We start from the raw sequence: 19,092 nt of genomic DNA on the forward strand, positions 1-19,092 counted from the left end.
TATCGCGTAGATCTGCAGTGCAAACCCACAATAGTCGCTTTTTGTAAGTACCATGAAGAATGATAAATGCAACAGGCAAAGCAGTTTTAGATGCACTGATACTGAGTTTTTGCAATCAATGAATTACACCACAGTTCTGTAACTGTAAAATGGGCATTGGTGCAAAATAGTGTCTGCGACTTTTAAGTGACACAATTGTGATTATGTTGGTGCCTTGGTCCCAATCGCAGGTTACATAGAAATTACAACGCAGAAACAGGCCACTCGGTCCAACCAATCCGTGTCGGCGCTTACCCTCCATGAGAGCAAATAGTTTGAATCACAGATACCCACATTGTTCCCATATCCTTCCAACCCCTTTTCCTTCATGACAAGGGGTCATTTTAACCTAAGCTGCCCAGCGGGAATTTGATGGGATCAGATCAGCTGATGGTTTTAAACCCCATTGGATTTTACCTTCCCTTGCCTTCATTCGAATGGGTGAGGGGTACAACAGGCGGGTATACAACAGGAGGGTGTGTAACGGGCGGGTGTATAACGGGCGGGTGTATAACGGGCGGGTGTATAAAGGGCGGGTGTATAACGGGTGAGTGTATAACGGGTGAGTGTATAATGGACGGGGTGTATAAAGGCGGGGTGTATAACGGGCGGGTGTATAACGGGCGGGTGTGTAACGGGCGGGTGTATAACGGGTGGGGTGTATAACGGGCGGGGTGTGTAACGGGCGGGGTGTGTAACGGGCAGGTGTATAACGGGCGGGTGTGTAACGGGCGGGTGTGTAACGGGCGGGTGTGTAACGGGCGGGGTGTATAACGGGCGGGTGTGTAACGGGCGGGTGTGTAACGGGCGGGTGTATAACGGGCGGGGTGTGTAACGGGCGGGTGTTAAACTGGCGAGTGTATAACGGGTGGGTGTATAATGGACGGGGTGTATAACGGGCGGGTGTTAAACTGGCGAGTGTATAACGGGTGGGTGTATAACGGGCGGGTGTATAACGGGTGAGTGTATAACGGGCGGGGTGTATAATGGGCGGGTGTTAAACTGGCGAGTGTATAACGGGCGGGTGTATAACGGGCGGGTGTATAACGGGCGGGTGTATAACGGGCGGGTGTATAACGGACGGGGTGTATAAAGGCGGGGTGTATAAAGGCGGGGTGTATAACGGGCGGGTGTATAATGGGCGGGTGTTAAACTGGCGAGTGTATAACGGGCGGGTGTATAACGGGCAGGTGTATAACGGGCGGGTGTATAACGGGCGGGTGTATAACGGGTGAGTGTATAACGGGCAGGGTGTATAATGGGCGGGTGTTAAACTGGCGAGTGTATAACGGGCGGGTGTATAACGGGCGGGTGTATAACGGGCGGGTGTATAACGGACGGGGTGTATAAAGGCGGGGTGTATAACGGGCGGGTGTATAACGGGCGGGTGTATAACGGGCGGGGTGTATAACGGGCGGGTGTATAACGGGCGGGTGTATAACGGGTGGGGTGTATAACGGGCGGGGTGTATAACGGGTGGGGTGTATAACGGGCGGGGTGTGTAACGGGCGGGTGTATAACGGGCGGGTGTATAACGGGCGGGTGTATAAAGGCGGGGTGTATAACGGGCGGGTGTATAACGGGCGGGTGTGTAACGGGCGGGTGTGTAACGGGCGGGTGTATAACGGGCGGGTGTGTAACGGGCGGGTGTGTAACGGGCGGGTGTGTAACGGGCGGGGTGTGTAACGGGCGTGTGTATAACGGGCGGGGTGTGTAAAGGGCGGGGTGTATAACGGGCGGGTGTATAACGGGCGGGTGTGTAACGGGCGGGTGTGTAACGGGCGGGTGTGTAACGGGCGGGTGTATAACGGGCGGGTGTATAACGGGCGGGGTGTGTAAAGGGCGGGTGTATAACGGGCGGGTGTATAACGGGCGGGTGTGTAAGGGGCGGGCGTATAACGGGTGGGTGTATAACGGGCGGGTGTATAACGGGCGGGTGTATAACGGGCGGGTGTATAACGGGCGGGTGTATAACGGGCTGGGTGTATAACGGGTGGGTGTATAACGGGCGGGTGTATAACGGGCTGGGTGTATAACGGGTGGGTGTATAACAGGCGGGTGTATAACGGGCGGGTGTGTAACGGGCGGGGTGTATAACGGGCAGGTGTATAACGGGCGGGTGTGTAACGGGCGGGTGTATAACGGGCGGGTGTGTAACGGGCGGGTGTGTAACGGGCGGGTGTGTAACGGGCGGGGTGTGTAACGGGCGGGTGTATAACGGGCGGGTGTATAACGGGCGGGTGTGTATAACGGGCGGGTGTATAACGGGCGGGTGTATAACGGGCGGGTGTATAACGGGCGGGGTGTATAACGGGCGGGTGTATAACGGGCGGGTGTATAACGGGCGGGTGTATAACGGGCGGGTGTATAACGGGCTGGGTGTATGACGGGCTGGGTGTACAACGGGTGGGTGTATAACGGGCGGGGTGTATAACGGGCGGGTGTATAACGGGCGGGTGTATAACGGGCGGGGTGTGTAACGGGCGGGTGTGTAACGGGCGGGTGTGTAACGGGCGGGGTGTATAACGGGCGGGTGTATAACGGGCGGGTGTATAACGGGCGGGTGTATAACGTGCGGGGGTGTAACGGGCGTGTGTATAACGGGCGGGGTGTATAACGGATGGGGTGTATACCGGGCGGGTGTATAACGGGCGGGTGTATAACGGGCGGGGTGCATAACGGATGGGGTGTATAACGGGCGGGGTGTATAACGGGCGGGTGTATAATGGGCGGGTGTATAACGGATGGGGTGTATAACGGGCGGGTGTATAACGGACGGGTGTATAACGGGCGGGTGTATAACGGGCGGGTGTATAACGGACGGGTGTATAACGGGCGGGTGTATAACGGGCGGGGTGTATAACGGACGGGTGTATAACGGGCGGGTGTATAACGGGCGGGTGTATAACGGACGGGTGTATAACGGACGGGTGTATAACGGGCGGGTGTATAACGGGCGGGGTGTATAACGGGCTGGGTGTATAACGGGTGGGTGTATAACGGGCTGGGTGTATAACGGGTGGGTGTATAACGGGCGGGTGTATAACGGGCTGGGTGTATAACGGGTGGGTGTATAACAGGCGGGTGTATAACGGGCGGGTGTGTAACGGGCGGGGTGTATAACGGGCGGGTGTATAACGGGCGGGTGTATAACGGGCGGGTGTGTAACGGGCGGGTGTGTAACGGGCGGGTGTGTAACGGGCGGGTGTGTAACGGGCGGGGTGTGTAACGGGCGGGGTGTGTAACGGGCGGGTGTATAACGGGCGGGTGTATAAAGGGCGGGTGTGTATAACGGGCGGGTGTATAACGGGCGGGTGTATAACGGGCGGGTGTATAACGGGCGGGGTGTATAACGGGCGGGGTGTATAACAGGCGGGTGTATAACGGGCGGGTGTATAACGGGCGGGGTGTATAACGGGTGGGTGTATGACGGGCTGGGTGTATGACGGGCTGGGTGTACGACGGGTGGGTGTATAACGGGCGGGGTGTATAACGGACGGGTGTATAACGGGCGGGTGTATAACGGGCGGGTGTATAACGGGCGGGTGTATAACGGGCGGGGTGTGTAACGGGCGGGTGTGTAACGGGCGGGTGTGTAACGGGCGGGTGTGTAACGGGCGGGGCGTATAACGGGCGGGTGTGTAACGGGCGGGGGTGTAACGGGCGGGTGTATAACGGGCGGGTGTATAACGGGCGGGGGTCTAACGGGCGGGTGTATAACGGGCGGGGTGTATAACGGATGGGGTGTATACCGGGCGGGTGGATAACGGGCGGGTGTATAACGGGCGGGGTGCATAACGGATGGGGTGTATAACGGGCGGGGTGTATAACGGGCGGGTGTATAATGGGCGGGTGTATAACGGATGGGGTGTATAACGGGCGGGTGTATAACGGACGGGTGTATAACAGGCGGGTGTATAACGGGCGGGTGTATAACGGGCGTGTGTATAACGGGCGGGTGTATAACGGGCGGGTGTATAACGGGCGGGGTGTATAACGGGCGGGTGTGTAAGGGGCGGGTGTATAACGGGTGGGTGTATAACGGGCGGGTGTATAACGGGCGGGGTGTGTAACGGGCGGGTGTATAACGGGCGTGTGTGTAACGGGCGGGTGTGTAACGGGCGGGGTGTATAACGGGCGGGTGTATAACGGGCGGGTGTATAACGGGCGGGTGTATAACGGGCGGTGGTGTAACGGGCGGGTGTATAACGGGCGGGGTGTATAACAGATGGGGTGTATACCGGGCGGGTGTATAACGGGCGGGTGTATAACGGGCGGGGTGTATAACGGATGGGGTGTATAACGGGCGGGGTGTATAACGGGCGGGTGTATAATGGGCGGGTGTATAACGGATGGGGTGTATAACGGGCGGGTGTATAACGGACGGGTGTATAACGGGCGGGTGTATAACGGGCGGGTGTATAACGGACGGGTGTATAACGGGCGGGTGTATAACGGGCGGGGTGTATAACGGGCGGGTGTATAACGGATGGGGTGTATAACGGACGGGTTTATAACGGACGGGTGTATAACGGGCGGGTGTATAACGGGCGGGTGTATAACGGGCGGATGTATAACGGGCGGGGTGTATAACGGGCGGGTGTATAACGGGCGGGTGTATAACGGGCGGGTGTATAACGGGCGGGGGTGTAACGGGCGGGGTGTATAACGGGCTGGGGTGTAACGGGCGGGTGTATAACGGGCGGGGTGTATAACGGGCAGGTGTATAACGGGCGGGGTGTATAACGGGCGGGTGTATAACGGGCGGGTGTATAACGGGCGGGGTGTATAACGGGCGGGTGTATAACGGGCGGGTGTATAACGGGCGGGGTGTGTAAAGGGCGGGGTGTATAACGGGCGGGTGTGTAACGGGCGGGTGTATAACGGGCGGGGTGTGTAAAGGGCGGGTGTATAACGGGTGGGTGTATAACGGGTGGGGTGTATAACGGGCGGGGTGTATAACGGGCGGGTTTATAACGGGCGGGTGTATAACGGGCGGGTGTATAACGGGCGGGTGTATAACGGGCGGGGTGTATAACGGGCGGGGTGTATAACGGGCGGGGTGTATAACGGGCTGGGTGTACAACGGGCGGGTGTATAACGGACGGGTGTGTAACGGACGGGTGTGTAACGGGCGGGTGTGTAACGGGCGGGTGTGTAACGGGCGGGTGTATAACGGATGGGGTGTATAACGGGCGGGGTGTATAACGGGCGGGTGTATAACGGATGGGGTGTATAACGGGCGGGGTGTATAACGGGCGGGTGTATAACGGATGGGGTGTATAACGGGCGGGTGTATAACGGGCGGGGTGTGTAACGGGCGGGGTGTGTAACGGGCGGGTGTATAACGGGCGGGTGTATAACGGGCGGGTGTGTAACGGGCGGGTGTATAACGGGCGGGTGTGTAACGGGCGGGTGTGTAACGGGCGGGTGTATAACGGGCGGGGTGTGTAACGGGCGGGTGTTAAACCGGCGAGTGTATAACGGGTGGGTGTATAATGGACGGGGTGTATAACGGGCGGGTGTATAACGGGCGGGTGTATAACGGGCGGGTGTATAACGGGTGAGTGTATTACGGGCGGGGTGTATAATGGGCGGGTGTTAAACTGGCGAGTGTATAACGGGCGGGTGTATAACGGGCGGGTGTATAACGGGCGGGTGTATAACGGGTGAGTGTATAATGGACGGGGTGTATAACGGGCGGGTGTATAACGGGCGGGTGTATAACGGGTGGGGTGTATAACGGGCGGGGTGTATAACGGGGGGGTGTATAACGGGCGGGTGTATAACGGGCGGGTGTATAATGGGTGAGTGTATAATGGACGGGGTGTATAAAGGTGGGGTGTATAACGGTGGGGTGTATAACGGGTGAGTGTGTAACGGGCGGGGGTGTAACGGGCGGGTATTTAACGGGCAGGTGTATAACGGGCGGGGTGTGTAAAGGGCGGGTGTATAACGGGCGGGTGTGTAAAGGGCGGGTGTATAACGGGCGGGTGTATAACGGGCGGGTGTATAATGGGCGTGTGTATAACGGGCGGGGTGTGTAAAGGGCGGGGTGTATAACGGGCGGGTGTATAACGGGCGGGTGTGTAACGGGCGGGTGTATAACGGGCGGGGTGTGTAAAGGGCGGGTGTATAACGGGCGGGTGTATAACGGGCGGGTGTGTAAGGGGCGGGCGTATAACTGGTGGGTGTATAACGGGCTGGGTGTATAACGGGTGGGTGTATAACGGGCGGGTGTATAACGGGCGGGGTGTATAACGGGCGGGTGTATAACGGGCTGGGTGTATAACGGGCGGGTGTATAACGGGCGGGGTGTATAACGGGCTGGGTGTATAACGGGTGTGTGTATAACGGGCGGGTGTATAACGGGCGGGGTGTATAACGGGCGGGTGTATAACGGGCGGGTGTATAACGGGCGGGTGTATAACGGGTGGGTGTATAACGGGCTGGGTGTATAACGGGTGGGTGTATAACGGGCGGGTGTATAACGGGCTGGGTGTATAACGGGTGGGTGTATAACAGGCGGGTGTATAACGGGCGGGTGTGTAACGGGCGGGGTGTATAACGGGCGGGTGTATAACGGGCGGGTGTGTAACAGGCGGGTGTATAACGGGTGGGTGTATAACGGGCTGGGTGTATAACGGGTGGGTGTATAACGGGCGGGTGTATAACGGGCTGGGTGTATAACGGGTGGGTGTATAACAGGCGGGTGTGTAACGGGCGGGGTGTATAACGGGCGGGTGTATAACGGGCGGGTGTGTAACGGGCGGGTGTATAACGGGCGGGTGTATAACGGGTGGGTGTATAACGTGCTGGTGTATAACGGGCGGGGTGTGTAACGGGCGGGTGTATAACGGGCGGGTGTATAACGGGCGGGTGTATAACGGGCGGGTGTATAACGGGCGGGGTGTATAACGGGCGGGTGTATAACGGGTGGGTGTATAACGGGCGGGGTGTATAACGGGCGGGTGTATAACGGGTGGGTGTATAACGGGCTGGGTGTATAACGGGCTGGGTGTACAACGGGTGGGTGTATAACGGGCGGGGTGTATAATGGGCGTGTGTATAACGGGCGGGTGTATAACGGGTGGGTGTATAACGGGCGGGGTGTATAACGGGCGGGTGTATAACGGGTGGGTGTATAACGGGCTGGGTGTATAACGGGCTGGGTGTACAACGGGTGGGTGTATAACGGGCGGGGTGTATAATGGGCGTGTGTATAACGGACGGGTGTATAACGGGCGGGTGTATAACGGGTGGGTGTGTAACGGGCGGGGTGTGTAACGGGCGGGTGTATAACGGGCGGGTGTGTAACGGGCGGGTGTGTAACGGGCGGGGTGTATAGCGGGCGGGTGTATAACGGGCGGGGGTGTAACGGGCGGGTGTATAACGGGCGGGTGTATAACGGGCGGGGGTGTAACGGGCGGGTGTATAACGGGCGGGGTGTATAACGGATGGGGTGCATACCGGGCGGGTGAATAACGGGCGGGTGTATAACGGGCGGGGTGTATAACGGGCGGGGTGTATAATGGGCGGGTGTATAACGGGCGGGTGTATAACGGGCGGGGGTGTAACGGGCGGGGTGTATAACGGGCTGGGGTGTAACGGGCAGGTGTATAACTGGCGGGGTATATAACGGGCGGGTGTATAACGGGCGGGGTGTATAACGGGCGGGGTGTATAACGGGCGGGTGTATAACGGGCGGGTGTATAACGGGCGGGTGTAAAACGGGCGGGGTGTGTAAAGGGCGGGGTGTGTAACGGCAGGTGTGTAACGGGCGGGTGTGTAACGGGCGGGTGTATAACGGGCGGGTGTATAACGGGCGGGTGTATAACGGGCGGGGTGTGTAAAGGGCGGGTGTATAACGGGCGGGTGTATAACGGGCGGGTGTATAACGGGTGTGGTGTATAACGGGCGGGTGTATAACGGGCGGGTGTGTAACGGGCGGGGTGTGTAACGGGCGGGTGTATAACGGGCGGGTGTATAACGGGCGGGGTGTATAACGGGCGGGTGTATAACGGGCGGGTGTATAACGGGCGGGGTGTATAACGGGCGGGGTGTATAACGGGCGGGGTGTATAACGGGCGGGTGTATAACGGGCTGGGTGTACAACGGGTGGGTGTACAACGGGCGGGGTGTGTAACGGGCGGGTGTATAACGGACGGGTGTATAACGGGCGGGTGTATAACGGGCGGGTGTGTAACGGGCGGGGTGTGTAACGGGCGGGTGTCTAACGGGCGGGTGTGTAACGGGCGGGTGTGTAACGGGCGGGTGTATAACGGGCGGGGGTGTAACGGGCGGGTGTATAACGGGCGGGTGTGTAACGGGCGGGGGTGTAACGGGCAGGTGTATAACGGACGGGTGTATAACGGGCGGGTGTATAACGGGCGGGGTGTATAACGGGCGGGGTGTATAACGGGCGGGTGTATAACGGACGGGGTGTATAACGGGCGGGGTGTATAACGGGCGGGTGTATAACGGATGGGGTGTATAACGGGCGGGTGTATAACGGATGGGGTGTATAACGGGCGGGTGTATAACGGGCGGGTGTATAACGGGCGGGGTGTATAACGGGCGGGTGTATAACGGGCGGGTGTATAACGGACGGGTGTATAACAGGCGGGTGTATAACGGGCGGGGTGTATAACGGGCGGGTGTATAACGGATGGGGTGTATAACGGGCGGGTGTATAACGGGCGGGTGTATAACGGATGGGGTGTATAACGGGCGGTTGTATAACGGACGGGTGTATAACTGGCGGGTGTATAACGGGCGGGTGTATAACGGGCGGGTGTATAACGGGCGGGGGTGTAACGGGCGGGGGTGTAACGGGCGAGGTGTATAACGGGCGGGTGTATAACGGGCGGGTGTATAACGGGCGGGGTGTATAACGGGAGGGTGTATAACGGGCGGGTGTATAACGGGCGGGGTGTATAACGGGCGGGTGTATAACGGGCGGGTGTATAACGGGCGGGGTGTATAACGGGCGGGTGTATAACGGGCGGGTGTATAACGGGCGGGGTGTGTAAAGGGCGGGGTGTATAACGGGCGGGTGTGTAACGGGCGTGTGTGTAACGGGCGGGTGTATAACGGGCGTGTGTATAACGGGCGTGTGTATAACGGGCGGGGTGTATAACGGGCGGGTGTGTAACGGGCGGGTGTGTAACGGGCGAGGTGTATAACGGCGGGTGTATAACGGGCGGGGTGTGTAACGGGCGGGGTGTATAACGGGCGAGTGTAACGGGCGGGTGTGTAACGGGCGGGTGTGTAACGGGCGGGTGTATTAAGGGCGGGTGTGTAACGGGCGGGTGTGTAACGGGCGGGTGTATTAAGGGCGGGTGTGTAACGGGCGGGTGTGTAACAGGCGGGTGTATACGGGTGGCCGATCAGATTCCTCCAGCTTCCCGCCGTCGCGGGTTTGTTTAAAATTACCCGCGCAGTCTCTTACTGGCTCTTCAATGGATGAAACCGCACATGCACGAAAATTTGAATGGGCCACGCAGCCAGTTAGAGGGACTGCGCACGAAAGCACGGTGGCATAGTGGTTAGCACTGTTGCCTCACAGCGCCAGGGACCCGGGTTCGAATCCGCCCTCGGGTGACTGTGCAAACTCCACACAGACATTCTCCCCGTGTTTGCGTGGGTTTCCTCCGGGTGCTCCGGTTTCCTCCCACAGTCCAAAGATGTGCGGGTTAGGTTGATTGGCTATGATAAAATTGACCCTTAGTGTTAGGGGGATTAAATACGTGGGGTTAGCGGGGGTAGGGTGGGATATGTGTTGGTGTAGGGGTTACGGGTATCGGGTGGGATATGTGTTGGTGCAGGCTCGATGGGCCGAAATGGCCTCTGTCTGCACTGTGAGGTTTCTGTGATTCCTGTGATTGGCGACTGCCCTCGAAATGTTCCAATTAAGTAACGAACGAGCGGGGTGCACCGGAGCTTCCTCCTTTACCTGCCGCTGTGAGGGGCAAGTGCTTGATTTTGCCTCGTGTGCAATTTATCACAAGGCAGGAGGGGTGTCACAAAGTAGCACATCTTACAACTCATAACCCACAGGAACAAACGCCAAGAAGTTTATCAACGTCGTCCGAACCTGCTGATCGGTGATGTCCTTGAAACACACCGCAAGCTGCGATGGCCTTCACAATAGCGGGGGGACTGGGACTCATTGGATCGCTCTTTCAAAAAGCCGGCACAGACACGATGGGCAGAATGGCCTCCCTCTGTGTTGTATTATTCTATGAGCTATCATCATTACATCTTACATCTGCAAGTATCTCTCGTCTACAAATTCTTCCTGCTGTCACATTTCCTGTCAAACTTTGAGACTCCCATGATGCATCATTCTACGATTCAGTATCTAATTCTGATATATACGGGCAGGGGTCTAATACTCTGTTTTCAGACTTGTTTGTTGTGGTTTTTTCTCCCCCCAGTGGTTGGTGCGACGACAGACTGTGGCGGTCAGCGGGCTCCTGTAATGGAACAACGTGATTTGACTCGTAGTATTGATTAGCTTTTATCGTTGCTGCATGTTGTGGGAAGATGACATGGGCTGTGCGTGTCCTATACACGCTCACAGGCTCTGCTCCTTCAGCTCCTGCTCCTCCTCCACCCACCCACCCCCCGGCTGATAGCGATGGCACCGGTTCACAATCGGGGGCTGACTTTGTACGCCCACACACTACACAGCACGCAGTTCGAACCTACGGAAATCCACAGGTTCGGGTGGAACGCCGGTTTTATACCCACGCCCGGTATTGCTCCCCACTGACTTCACTGGGGAGTAAAATCAGACTGGGTGTTAAACCAGCGTTGCACCTGATTCCGTCAGCTCGCCAATGGGCGGGTTGGGTTAAAATGACCCCCCTGTGTGTCTTTGCTCATTACTAATCCCTCACAGTTAAAGGCACAGGCCCCATCCCCCCAGCCAATGCCGAGTCTCACTCATTTGGACCAGGGTCCGACCCTTTTGAAATAAAAATGCACCGTCTAACTTTCGAGGTGTCTCAGTGTTAAAAGCAAGCACGAGCCCATTGTGGTTCCTGTGTGCACCGAACGAGTCCCCTGTCCGTGAACCGTCACTCTGCTGAGTTGAACTGAGATGTTAGCCCGTTTGTCTCAACGGGTTAACGTGACTGTTGCACACAGCTGTTTCTGGGCTCGTGGTCAACTCGGCTCTACAATCTTCTTTTATCACAAATCCCACGCTTAGCATTTCGCCATTTCCGACAGCCCTGTATATAAAAAGACTCGTCCCAACCGAAGTAACCCGCTCAGCCGAGGGCCAGTATCGGGCAGAGGGGTCTCGCTGAATCGGAGTGCGTCTCATGTGGTGCTACAGTTCCCCCTCTTTAATCGTGACTTCTGTTCATTTCTCCCTTGCTAGGGTTACCAACTCTGCGTGGACACATTGCTGGAGGTTCCATCAAATGTCCTCCTGCCTCCAACCACCCCTCCCCGTTCAAACAGCCTCTCTTCCCGTCGCCAATATTTTTAGAACTAATAAACAAAAGTGTTCAAAGAAAATGAAAAAAACCACCCAATTTTGTTTAATGCCCCAATGATTCCACCCCCCCCCCCCCTTGAGTTGCTGAAGCAGATTAAACTGTAATTCCTGGAGACTCCAGGGCAATTCTGGAGGGTTGGCAACCCCGCCCCACTCGCGATCTCCTCGCTCCATCCACTTTCTCCGGCTGTCGCTGTTCTCTAAGCGCAGAGCTGGCTCAGGGTGACTATTCTGTCGTCTCTCCTGTGGAGAACCAGCCCTGGACATTACACTCTACAGCTTCCCCCCCCCAACAGAGGCGATCAGGAAATCTGGAGTGCGGATGTGACTGCTCCACAGGAGTCCGTTCCAACCTTGCCTCTCTTCCATCACCCCTGTGCTCGCTGACCTACATTGGCTTCCGGTCCAGCAATGCCGCGATTTAAAAATTCTCATCCTTGTGTTACAATCCCTCTTTGGCCTCGCCCCTCCCTATCTCTGCAGCCTCCACCAGCCCCACAACCAATGTCCCTGCTAATTTTTTGGGGGTGTGCGGCCCCTTTACCGGGCTGCGCGGCCCGTTCAGATTTCCGCGCATGCACGGTTTTCCCATTTAAAAGCTGCTGAACGGCCTGCGCGGGACCTCCAGACCGCTGCACGGCCACCCAGTTTAACGGAAACATTGCCTACAACCCTCCGAGAATCTGCGCTCCTCCAATTCTGGCCTCTTGTGTATCCCCCACTTTAATCACATTGGCAGCCATTCCTTCAACTGCCGAGACCCTAAGCTCTGGAATTCCCTCCCTAAACCCCTCTGCCTCTCTACCTCTCTTTCCTCCTTTAAGACGTTCCTTAAGACCTGCCTCTTTCACCAAGCTTTTGGTCACCTGCCCTACTATCGCCTTACGCGGCTCAGTGTCAAATTTTGTCTGATAACGCCCCTGTGAAGCTCCTTGGGATGTTTTACTATGTTAAAGGTGCTATATAAATACAAGTTGTTGTTGTTGTTCTTCCCTGCTTTGCACTCTCTCTCTGGCCCGTGTTTCCTCACCGCCCGCGCTGCCGCGCTCAGTAACAGCTGTGGTTTTACGCAGGGAGCCAGGACCTTCTCTTGGCTCGGCGGGGAGGAGTCGGACTACACCAACTGGCAGGACGGGGAGCCGCGTCAGGTCGCGGGCTGCGCTCACATGGACGTGGACGGCACGTGGAGAACGTCCAACTGCGACACGAAGCTGAAGGGAGCAATCTGCAACGTGGCTGGAGGTAGGCGGAGTTGGGGAATTCCACATCCTGAAGTGGCAGGAGCTGGATGGGTTTGGATGTGCTGATCGGCTGGGATAAAGTAGTGTGGGAGGAGGCTCGTGTGGAGCATAAACACCGGCCAGTTGGGCGAATGGCCTGTTTCTCTGCTGTAAAATTCTATGTAATAAACAAGAGCCCAGGGTAATGTTAGACGATGGGTTTCTTACTTATAAATTATTCCTCAAAATGATAAGGTTCACAGCTGTGATTGTCAGACGTTCACAGATTTATTAAGCATACAATAATAATTATTTATAGAATAGAATGACATAGTACAGAAGGAGGCCATTCGGCCCATTGTGCCTGTGCCGGCCCTTTGAAAGAGCGATCCAATTAGTCCCTCTCCCCCGCTCTTTCCCCGTAGCCCTGCAAATTTCTCCCCTTCAAATATTAATCCAATTCCCTTTTGAAAGTTACTGTTGAATCTGCTTCGACCACCCTTTCAAGCAGTGCATTCCCAATCACAACATAATCACAATATTATTGGCAATAATTAAAAACACACTTAACAGCAGCACTTGTGGCAAAATCTTGCATGTTATTAGCCGGAGAATCCAAAGCACGCTATAGTTTCAGCTTGGTTGTTTTCTAGGTTGTTCAGACCTTCAAATTCTGAGTTATCTGCCCTAATGCCCACTTTTACACCTTTGTTTTCCCAAGCCTGCTAAGTGACAATTCACATGTTCCATAGCATTACCGAATACATAGCTATCATTCAACACTGACTTGATTGTCCCGTCCATGCAGCACACAGATCCGTAACTCCCTAACTTTCTCAGGCGGGTTCTTATCTTCAAGGCTTGAGCGAACAAAGAAGGTTTCTCCGATTAACCCTTTTCTTACAAGCGCACACGTGCTGTAAAAATTCATATTGCACTGCTCCCTCAGTCATAACACGGTGGGGGTAAGGTTGAGAGGCCTGCTCCCGGCACAGAGCCTCACTAGCGGTAAGAGCACGGTTGGAAATCGGTGTTGCAGTGTTGTAGCCCTGTCTCCACGACCACACTCAGCACTACTGAGGCCCCAAACCCCGACCAGAGCCTCTCAGAATTACTCCCAATAGTTCAGGGACTCCCTTTGAAGATTGACAGCTGACAACCTTCACACTTGCTCTCTGTACTTTTCACACGTTTGTTGTCTTGGGCTTCTCAAGCTTCTGGTCTTCGCTTCCATCTAATCTTACTGTCTGATTCAAGCTCTTCCCCATCCCCTCCTCATCATCCTGCCTGGACCCCCCCTCTTCCCCCAAGACCCCGACCTCGCCCATTGTCCTGCCTGATCCCGTCCTCCACTCTCAGGTTAGATTCACTCTCTGTTTGCTTCCTCAATTCCCTCATTATGAATTCCACAAACCTCTCAATCACCATCACCTCGTCTGTATTGTGCTGGGACTTCAAACCAGCTACCTATTGAGTGCAAGGGAAAAGGTGCAGGCACTGGTTGGTGTGGTAATGGAGGCCAGCCTGCCCATACTCCTTAGCATGAGTGAACATACTCTGTAAAGGAATTAGTGTCTAAGCACTTTATTAAGGAAAGGTCATTACAGAAAATGAAAAGGCAGAGAATATTAAACAAGACTGTTTAACTGTTTAACATTACAATGGTGACAACACTTCAAAAGTAATTTATTGGCTGTAAAGCGCTTTGGGACGTCCTGAGGTCATGAAAGGTGCTATAGAAATGCAAGTTCTTTCTTTCTAAGATTCTTGTTTAAAACTTTGTTTTGTTATTAAATGTGCTGTTTGATGGCTCGCATAATATGATTGGGCAGAGTCAACACGGATTTATGAAAGGAAAATAGTGTTTTACAAATCTGTTGGGAGATTTTTAAGGTTGTAACTAGCAGGGTAAATAAGGGGAAACCAGTGGATGTGGTTTATTTGGATTTTCAGAAGGCATTTGATAAGGTGCCACACAAGAGGTTATTAAACAAAATTAGGGCTCATGGGATTGGGGGTAATATACTAGCTTGGATTGAGGATTGGTTAACGGACAGAAGACAGAGAGTAGGAATAAACGGGTCATTTTCAGGTTAGCAGGCTGTAACTAGTGGGGTAAGAACATAAGAACATTAGAATTAGGAGCAGGAGTAGGCCATACGGCCCCTTGAGCCTGCTCTGCGATTTAATAAGATCATGGCTGATCTTCAACCTCAACTCCACTTTCCCACCTGATCCCCATATCCCTTGATTCCCCTAGAGTCCAAAAATCTATCTATCTGAGCTTTGAATATACTCAACGACTCAGCAATTTTGGATATTAAGGGAACCAAGGGATATGCGGATAGTGCGGGAAGTTGAGCTAGAAGATCAGCCAAGATCTTATTGAATGGCGGAGCAGGTTTGAAGGGCTGAATTTGCTCCTATTTCTTATGTTCTTTGCTACATTCTATGAATAATAATCGGTCTGGCACAATTCAATAATTATTCCGCCCAATATAATAGAATTCATCTCCCTTCCTCAATCATGTCAAGTGCAAATGAGGGGCCCCCTCTGAGCCAGGGCTGTAGGTGGCGCTGTTGCAGCACAATTATTGTTCTTCTGGCACGTTCTGAAAGATTAATGCAATATTGAGGGTCAGTGACACCGACATCCCCACCTGCTGCTGGAAAGCCAGATTGCAGGATCAGCTCTGCGCACCATTAACCTCATGCTCAGTTCGCAGTGACACATATTTCATCTCATGATCGAGGCAGGGCCAGGTCACTAGGTGAAAGGGCTCTGGTTTTCATGGAAGACTTTCCCTACACTGCTTGTGGCTGTTAGATTTTAGCTGCTGGGATGGATCTGGAGCTATAGCGTTCCCTTGTTCTCCATCAAGAGAAAGCTAGTGCCTAGCAGTGGCAGTTCCAGCTTCCTTTCATTCATTTACTCGCCTAATCTCTCTCTATCTCTCTCTCTCACTCTCTGTCTGTCTATCTTTCTATAACAGTGTTTTGACAACACACTCTCCTGTCTTTCCACACTTTATCACCATTGTTCTGCTCCATGTTGAGAAACCAAGGCCTAGAAATGTGGGCGTGCCCATCACTGGGGGCACAGGGTGCATTCCCTGCGCCTGAATGGCGAGGCCCGAGACTCCCCAGATATTGGGCCTCGAGCCTCATTATAATGGAGGCAACAAGGCCTCAGAGCCCACCGGCGAAGTGTAGTGCAAGATTAGGCTGCTGCTGGTGGCGCAGCCGCTCTCAGGTAAGTGGGTGTAGGGTCGGGGCCGGGAGATCAGGGGTCAGGCCCGGGAGATCAGGGGTCAGGCCCGGGAGATCAGGGGTCGGGGCCGGGAGATCAGGGGTCGGGGCCGGGAGATCAAGGGTCGGGCCCGGGAGATCAAGGGTCGGGCCCGGGAGATCAAGGGTCAGGGGTGGGAGATCAGAGGTCGGGCCCGGGAGATCAGGGGTCAGGCTCGGGAGCTCAAGGGTCGGGCCCGGGAGATCAGGGGTCAGGCCCGAGAGATCAAGGGTCGGGCCCGGGAGATCAGGGGTCGGGCCCGGGAGATCAAGGGTCAGGGGCGGGAGATCAGGGGTCGGGCCCGGGAGATCAGGGGTCAGGCCCGGGAGTACAAGGGTCGGGCCCGGGAGATCAGGGGTCAGGCCCGAGCGATCAAGGGTCGGGCCCGGGAGATCAGGGGTCGGGGCCGGGAGATCAGGGGTCAGGCCCGAGAGATCAAGGGTCGGGCCCGGGAGATCAGGGGTCGGGGCCGGGAGATCAAGGGTCGGGCCCGGGAGATCAGGGGTCGGGCCCGGGAGATCAGGGGTCAGGCCCGGGAGTTCAAGGGTCGGGCCCGGGAGATCAGGGGTCAGGCCCGAGCGATCAAGGGTCGGGCCCGGGAGATCAGGGGTCGGGGCCGGGAGATCAGGGGTCGGGCCCGGGAGTTCAAGGGTCGGGCCTGGGAGATCAAGGATCGGGGCCGGGAGATCAGGGGTCCGGAGATGACGGGTGGGTTGTGCGGTGGCGATTGGTTCCTTTAATGTGGGGTCTGGACGGGCACTCCTGCTCCTCCCGGCTGCACATTCTGATAAGTTACTTACCTTCTTGGTTGGGCCTAGCAGGTGATCCCTAGGCCTGGGTTTCCCGAGTGCGATGCCTGCTTCAGGGCAAACCAATCTCGGAGAGGCTACCTCAGTGTTAGGCCCATTATTTGCACATCGAAAGGGTTTAACGTCCGCTTCAGGCCTGGGTAACGGATACACTATTTTTTGTCCTTACTCAATATGGCGCACAGCGCAATTCCGGCCGGAAATGTGCGCACGTTTTCCTCCCGCCATGCTGGGACCTTGGTAGCCCAAGTGGTGCCAAACGAGTGCTGTGCTGACCAATTTCCAGGCCAAGCTGTCCCTGTTACTCCGAATCGGATCACGAGCGCGAGAGCTGTGCAGTGACTCACTCCCACCCTCCCACACCCCGCCTTCCATCAGAACTGAAACCCGAAAGAGAAACAGGTTTGGTGAGAAAACAAAAGAGAAAACGGGGGTGGGAGAGAGATTCGACACGGCGTTTTGCATTTTCCGTTTAATTTCTGATCTGCTGTATTGGCAGCTTTCCTCCACTCACTGTCTCTCTTTTTCCCTTTTTTCTCACCTTGTTTTGTTTCCAAGGGTTGGATTTTGCCAGCCCTGGGAAGGCGGGTTTCGAGGCGGGACTGCCGGGAAAATGGCAGAATCTGGAGGCGGGTACCTATCCCGCCCCCAACACGCCTCCATGCCATCTTCCCAGGAGGCGGATACCCGACCCGCGCCGGGTCCCGTCCCCTGGAGGTGGGAAGGGGTTTAGTGCCACTTACCTGCCTGTTAACAGGTAGTTAACAGGCAAATAAGAGGATTATCCCCATTTTACCCACACAAGTGTGGGCTTCCTGAAGGCTCTGAACCCCGCCAGGGTCACCGAGACGAGCAGTGGGTCTGCGGGGGTCGGAAGGGTGCAAAAGTGCGCTGTGAAGGTAAGTGATGAGTGCAAGTGTGGAGAGGTGAGTATGTGAGGTGAGGAAAGTGTTAGAAAAAGTTTACTTACCTTTGTTTCTTCCTGCAGGCTTCAGTCGGTGTGTATGCGGAGAGTCTCGCACCTCCACAGTAGAGATGACAGATGGCCGTTGCATTCTCCGATGCAACAACCGTCTAATTTCTGCTCACAAAAGAGGTTTGATGAGTCTTGAATACAAGGACTCATCAAACAACAGAGAATGTCAGTGTTTGACAGCTTCACAGAGCTGTCCAACGATGACAGTTCATCTGTCAAAAAATTTTGACAGATGCAATGTCATACGCTGACGTTCTCTGTAATCGGCTTCCTCTTAATTGGCCTGCTAAGCCCGCAGCGGGCTTAACAAGGTCAATCAAGGGAAAATAGCGTGGGTTGGCCAGAAGTCGATGGAGGCGGGACTAAAACCCAAAAGGTGGGAGTCCCGCCTCCAAAAGCTCCCCATTGGCAAAATCCAGCCCCCTGTGTTTTCACCATCGCCGATTTTACACCTTCTCCTGAGCTATTTCTTTCTATTCATTACCTCACTGATGACCCTTCGTTGATCCAACAGTCTTTTATTCAGGAGTTTGCAGAGTCATTCAACTCATCTCTGTGATTGGCATTTCTCTCCCATTCCCCCTTTTCTCTCTTTTTCCCACTTTACTAAAATTTCTCTTCATCTCTGTTTTCAGTTCTGATGAAGATCAATAACCCACCTTTTCCCTTCACAGATGCTGACGGACTGCTGTGTATTTCCAGCATTTTCCATTCTTATTTCTTTATTTGTACTGGTTTAGTGATTTTGGTTGAAGGATGAAGGTTGAAGCCCCTGCTCTTCTTCGAATAGTGACCGTGGGATCTTTTGCTTCTGCCTGAGAGAGCAGACAGGGCCTCGGTTTGACGTCTCATCCCAAAGCACCGTTGAAGGAACAGAGTTGCTGGATTAAGTGACCTGAGTCGGCATATGGGAGAACAGGGAAGCTGAACAACACTAAGTGGCAGAGAGAGTGCAGGAATCCACAGTCTGAATTGATGGGAAGTGCGGCACACACCACTAACACCCCTATACAAGTGCCGAGGACACGTGTTACCGTTAATGTCAAGCCACCTGCTATGTTGTTGTGACACAACGTGTCTACAGCTGAGAAAACAGAGCCCAACAATAGTGACACAAAATGCTGTTAAAATGTAAACCTTGCACTGTGAACGGCTACACACTGAGATTCAGTACATTACTACCAGGAGTCCCGACATTTATTACACCTCCTGATGTTCAGCCTGCTACTGGTATGACGTGAGTCAAT

The 19,092-nt window shown here is 54.9% G+C and overlaps 1 protein-coding gene across 1 annotated transcript in view; it reads left to right on the plus strand.

Moving 5' to 3' along the window:
• mrc2 (mannose receptor, C-type 2) overlaps positions 1 to 19,092 on the plus strand; it is a 401,368-nt gene that overhangs the window by 365,974 nt on the left and 16,302 nt on the right. The window contains exon 25 of the mRNA XM_085966616.1: positions 12,625 to 12,793. Coding sequence (XP_085822742.1) covers positions 12,625 to 12,793 — 169 coding nt within the window. The remainder of the gene's footprint in view (positions 1 to 12,624; positions 12,794 to 19,092) is intronic.

Source organism: Somniosus microcephalus, chromosome 24 (assembly GCF_052327205.1).
Source record: "Somniosus microcephalus isolate GS21.2 chromosome 24, FLI_Smic_1.0, whole genome shotgun sequence".
Taxonomy (NCBI): Eukaryota; Metazoa; Chordata; class Chondrichthyes; order Squaliformes; family Somniosidae; genus Somniosus; species Somniosus microcephalus.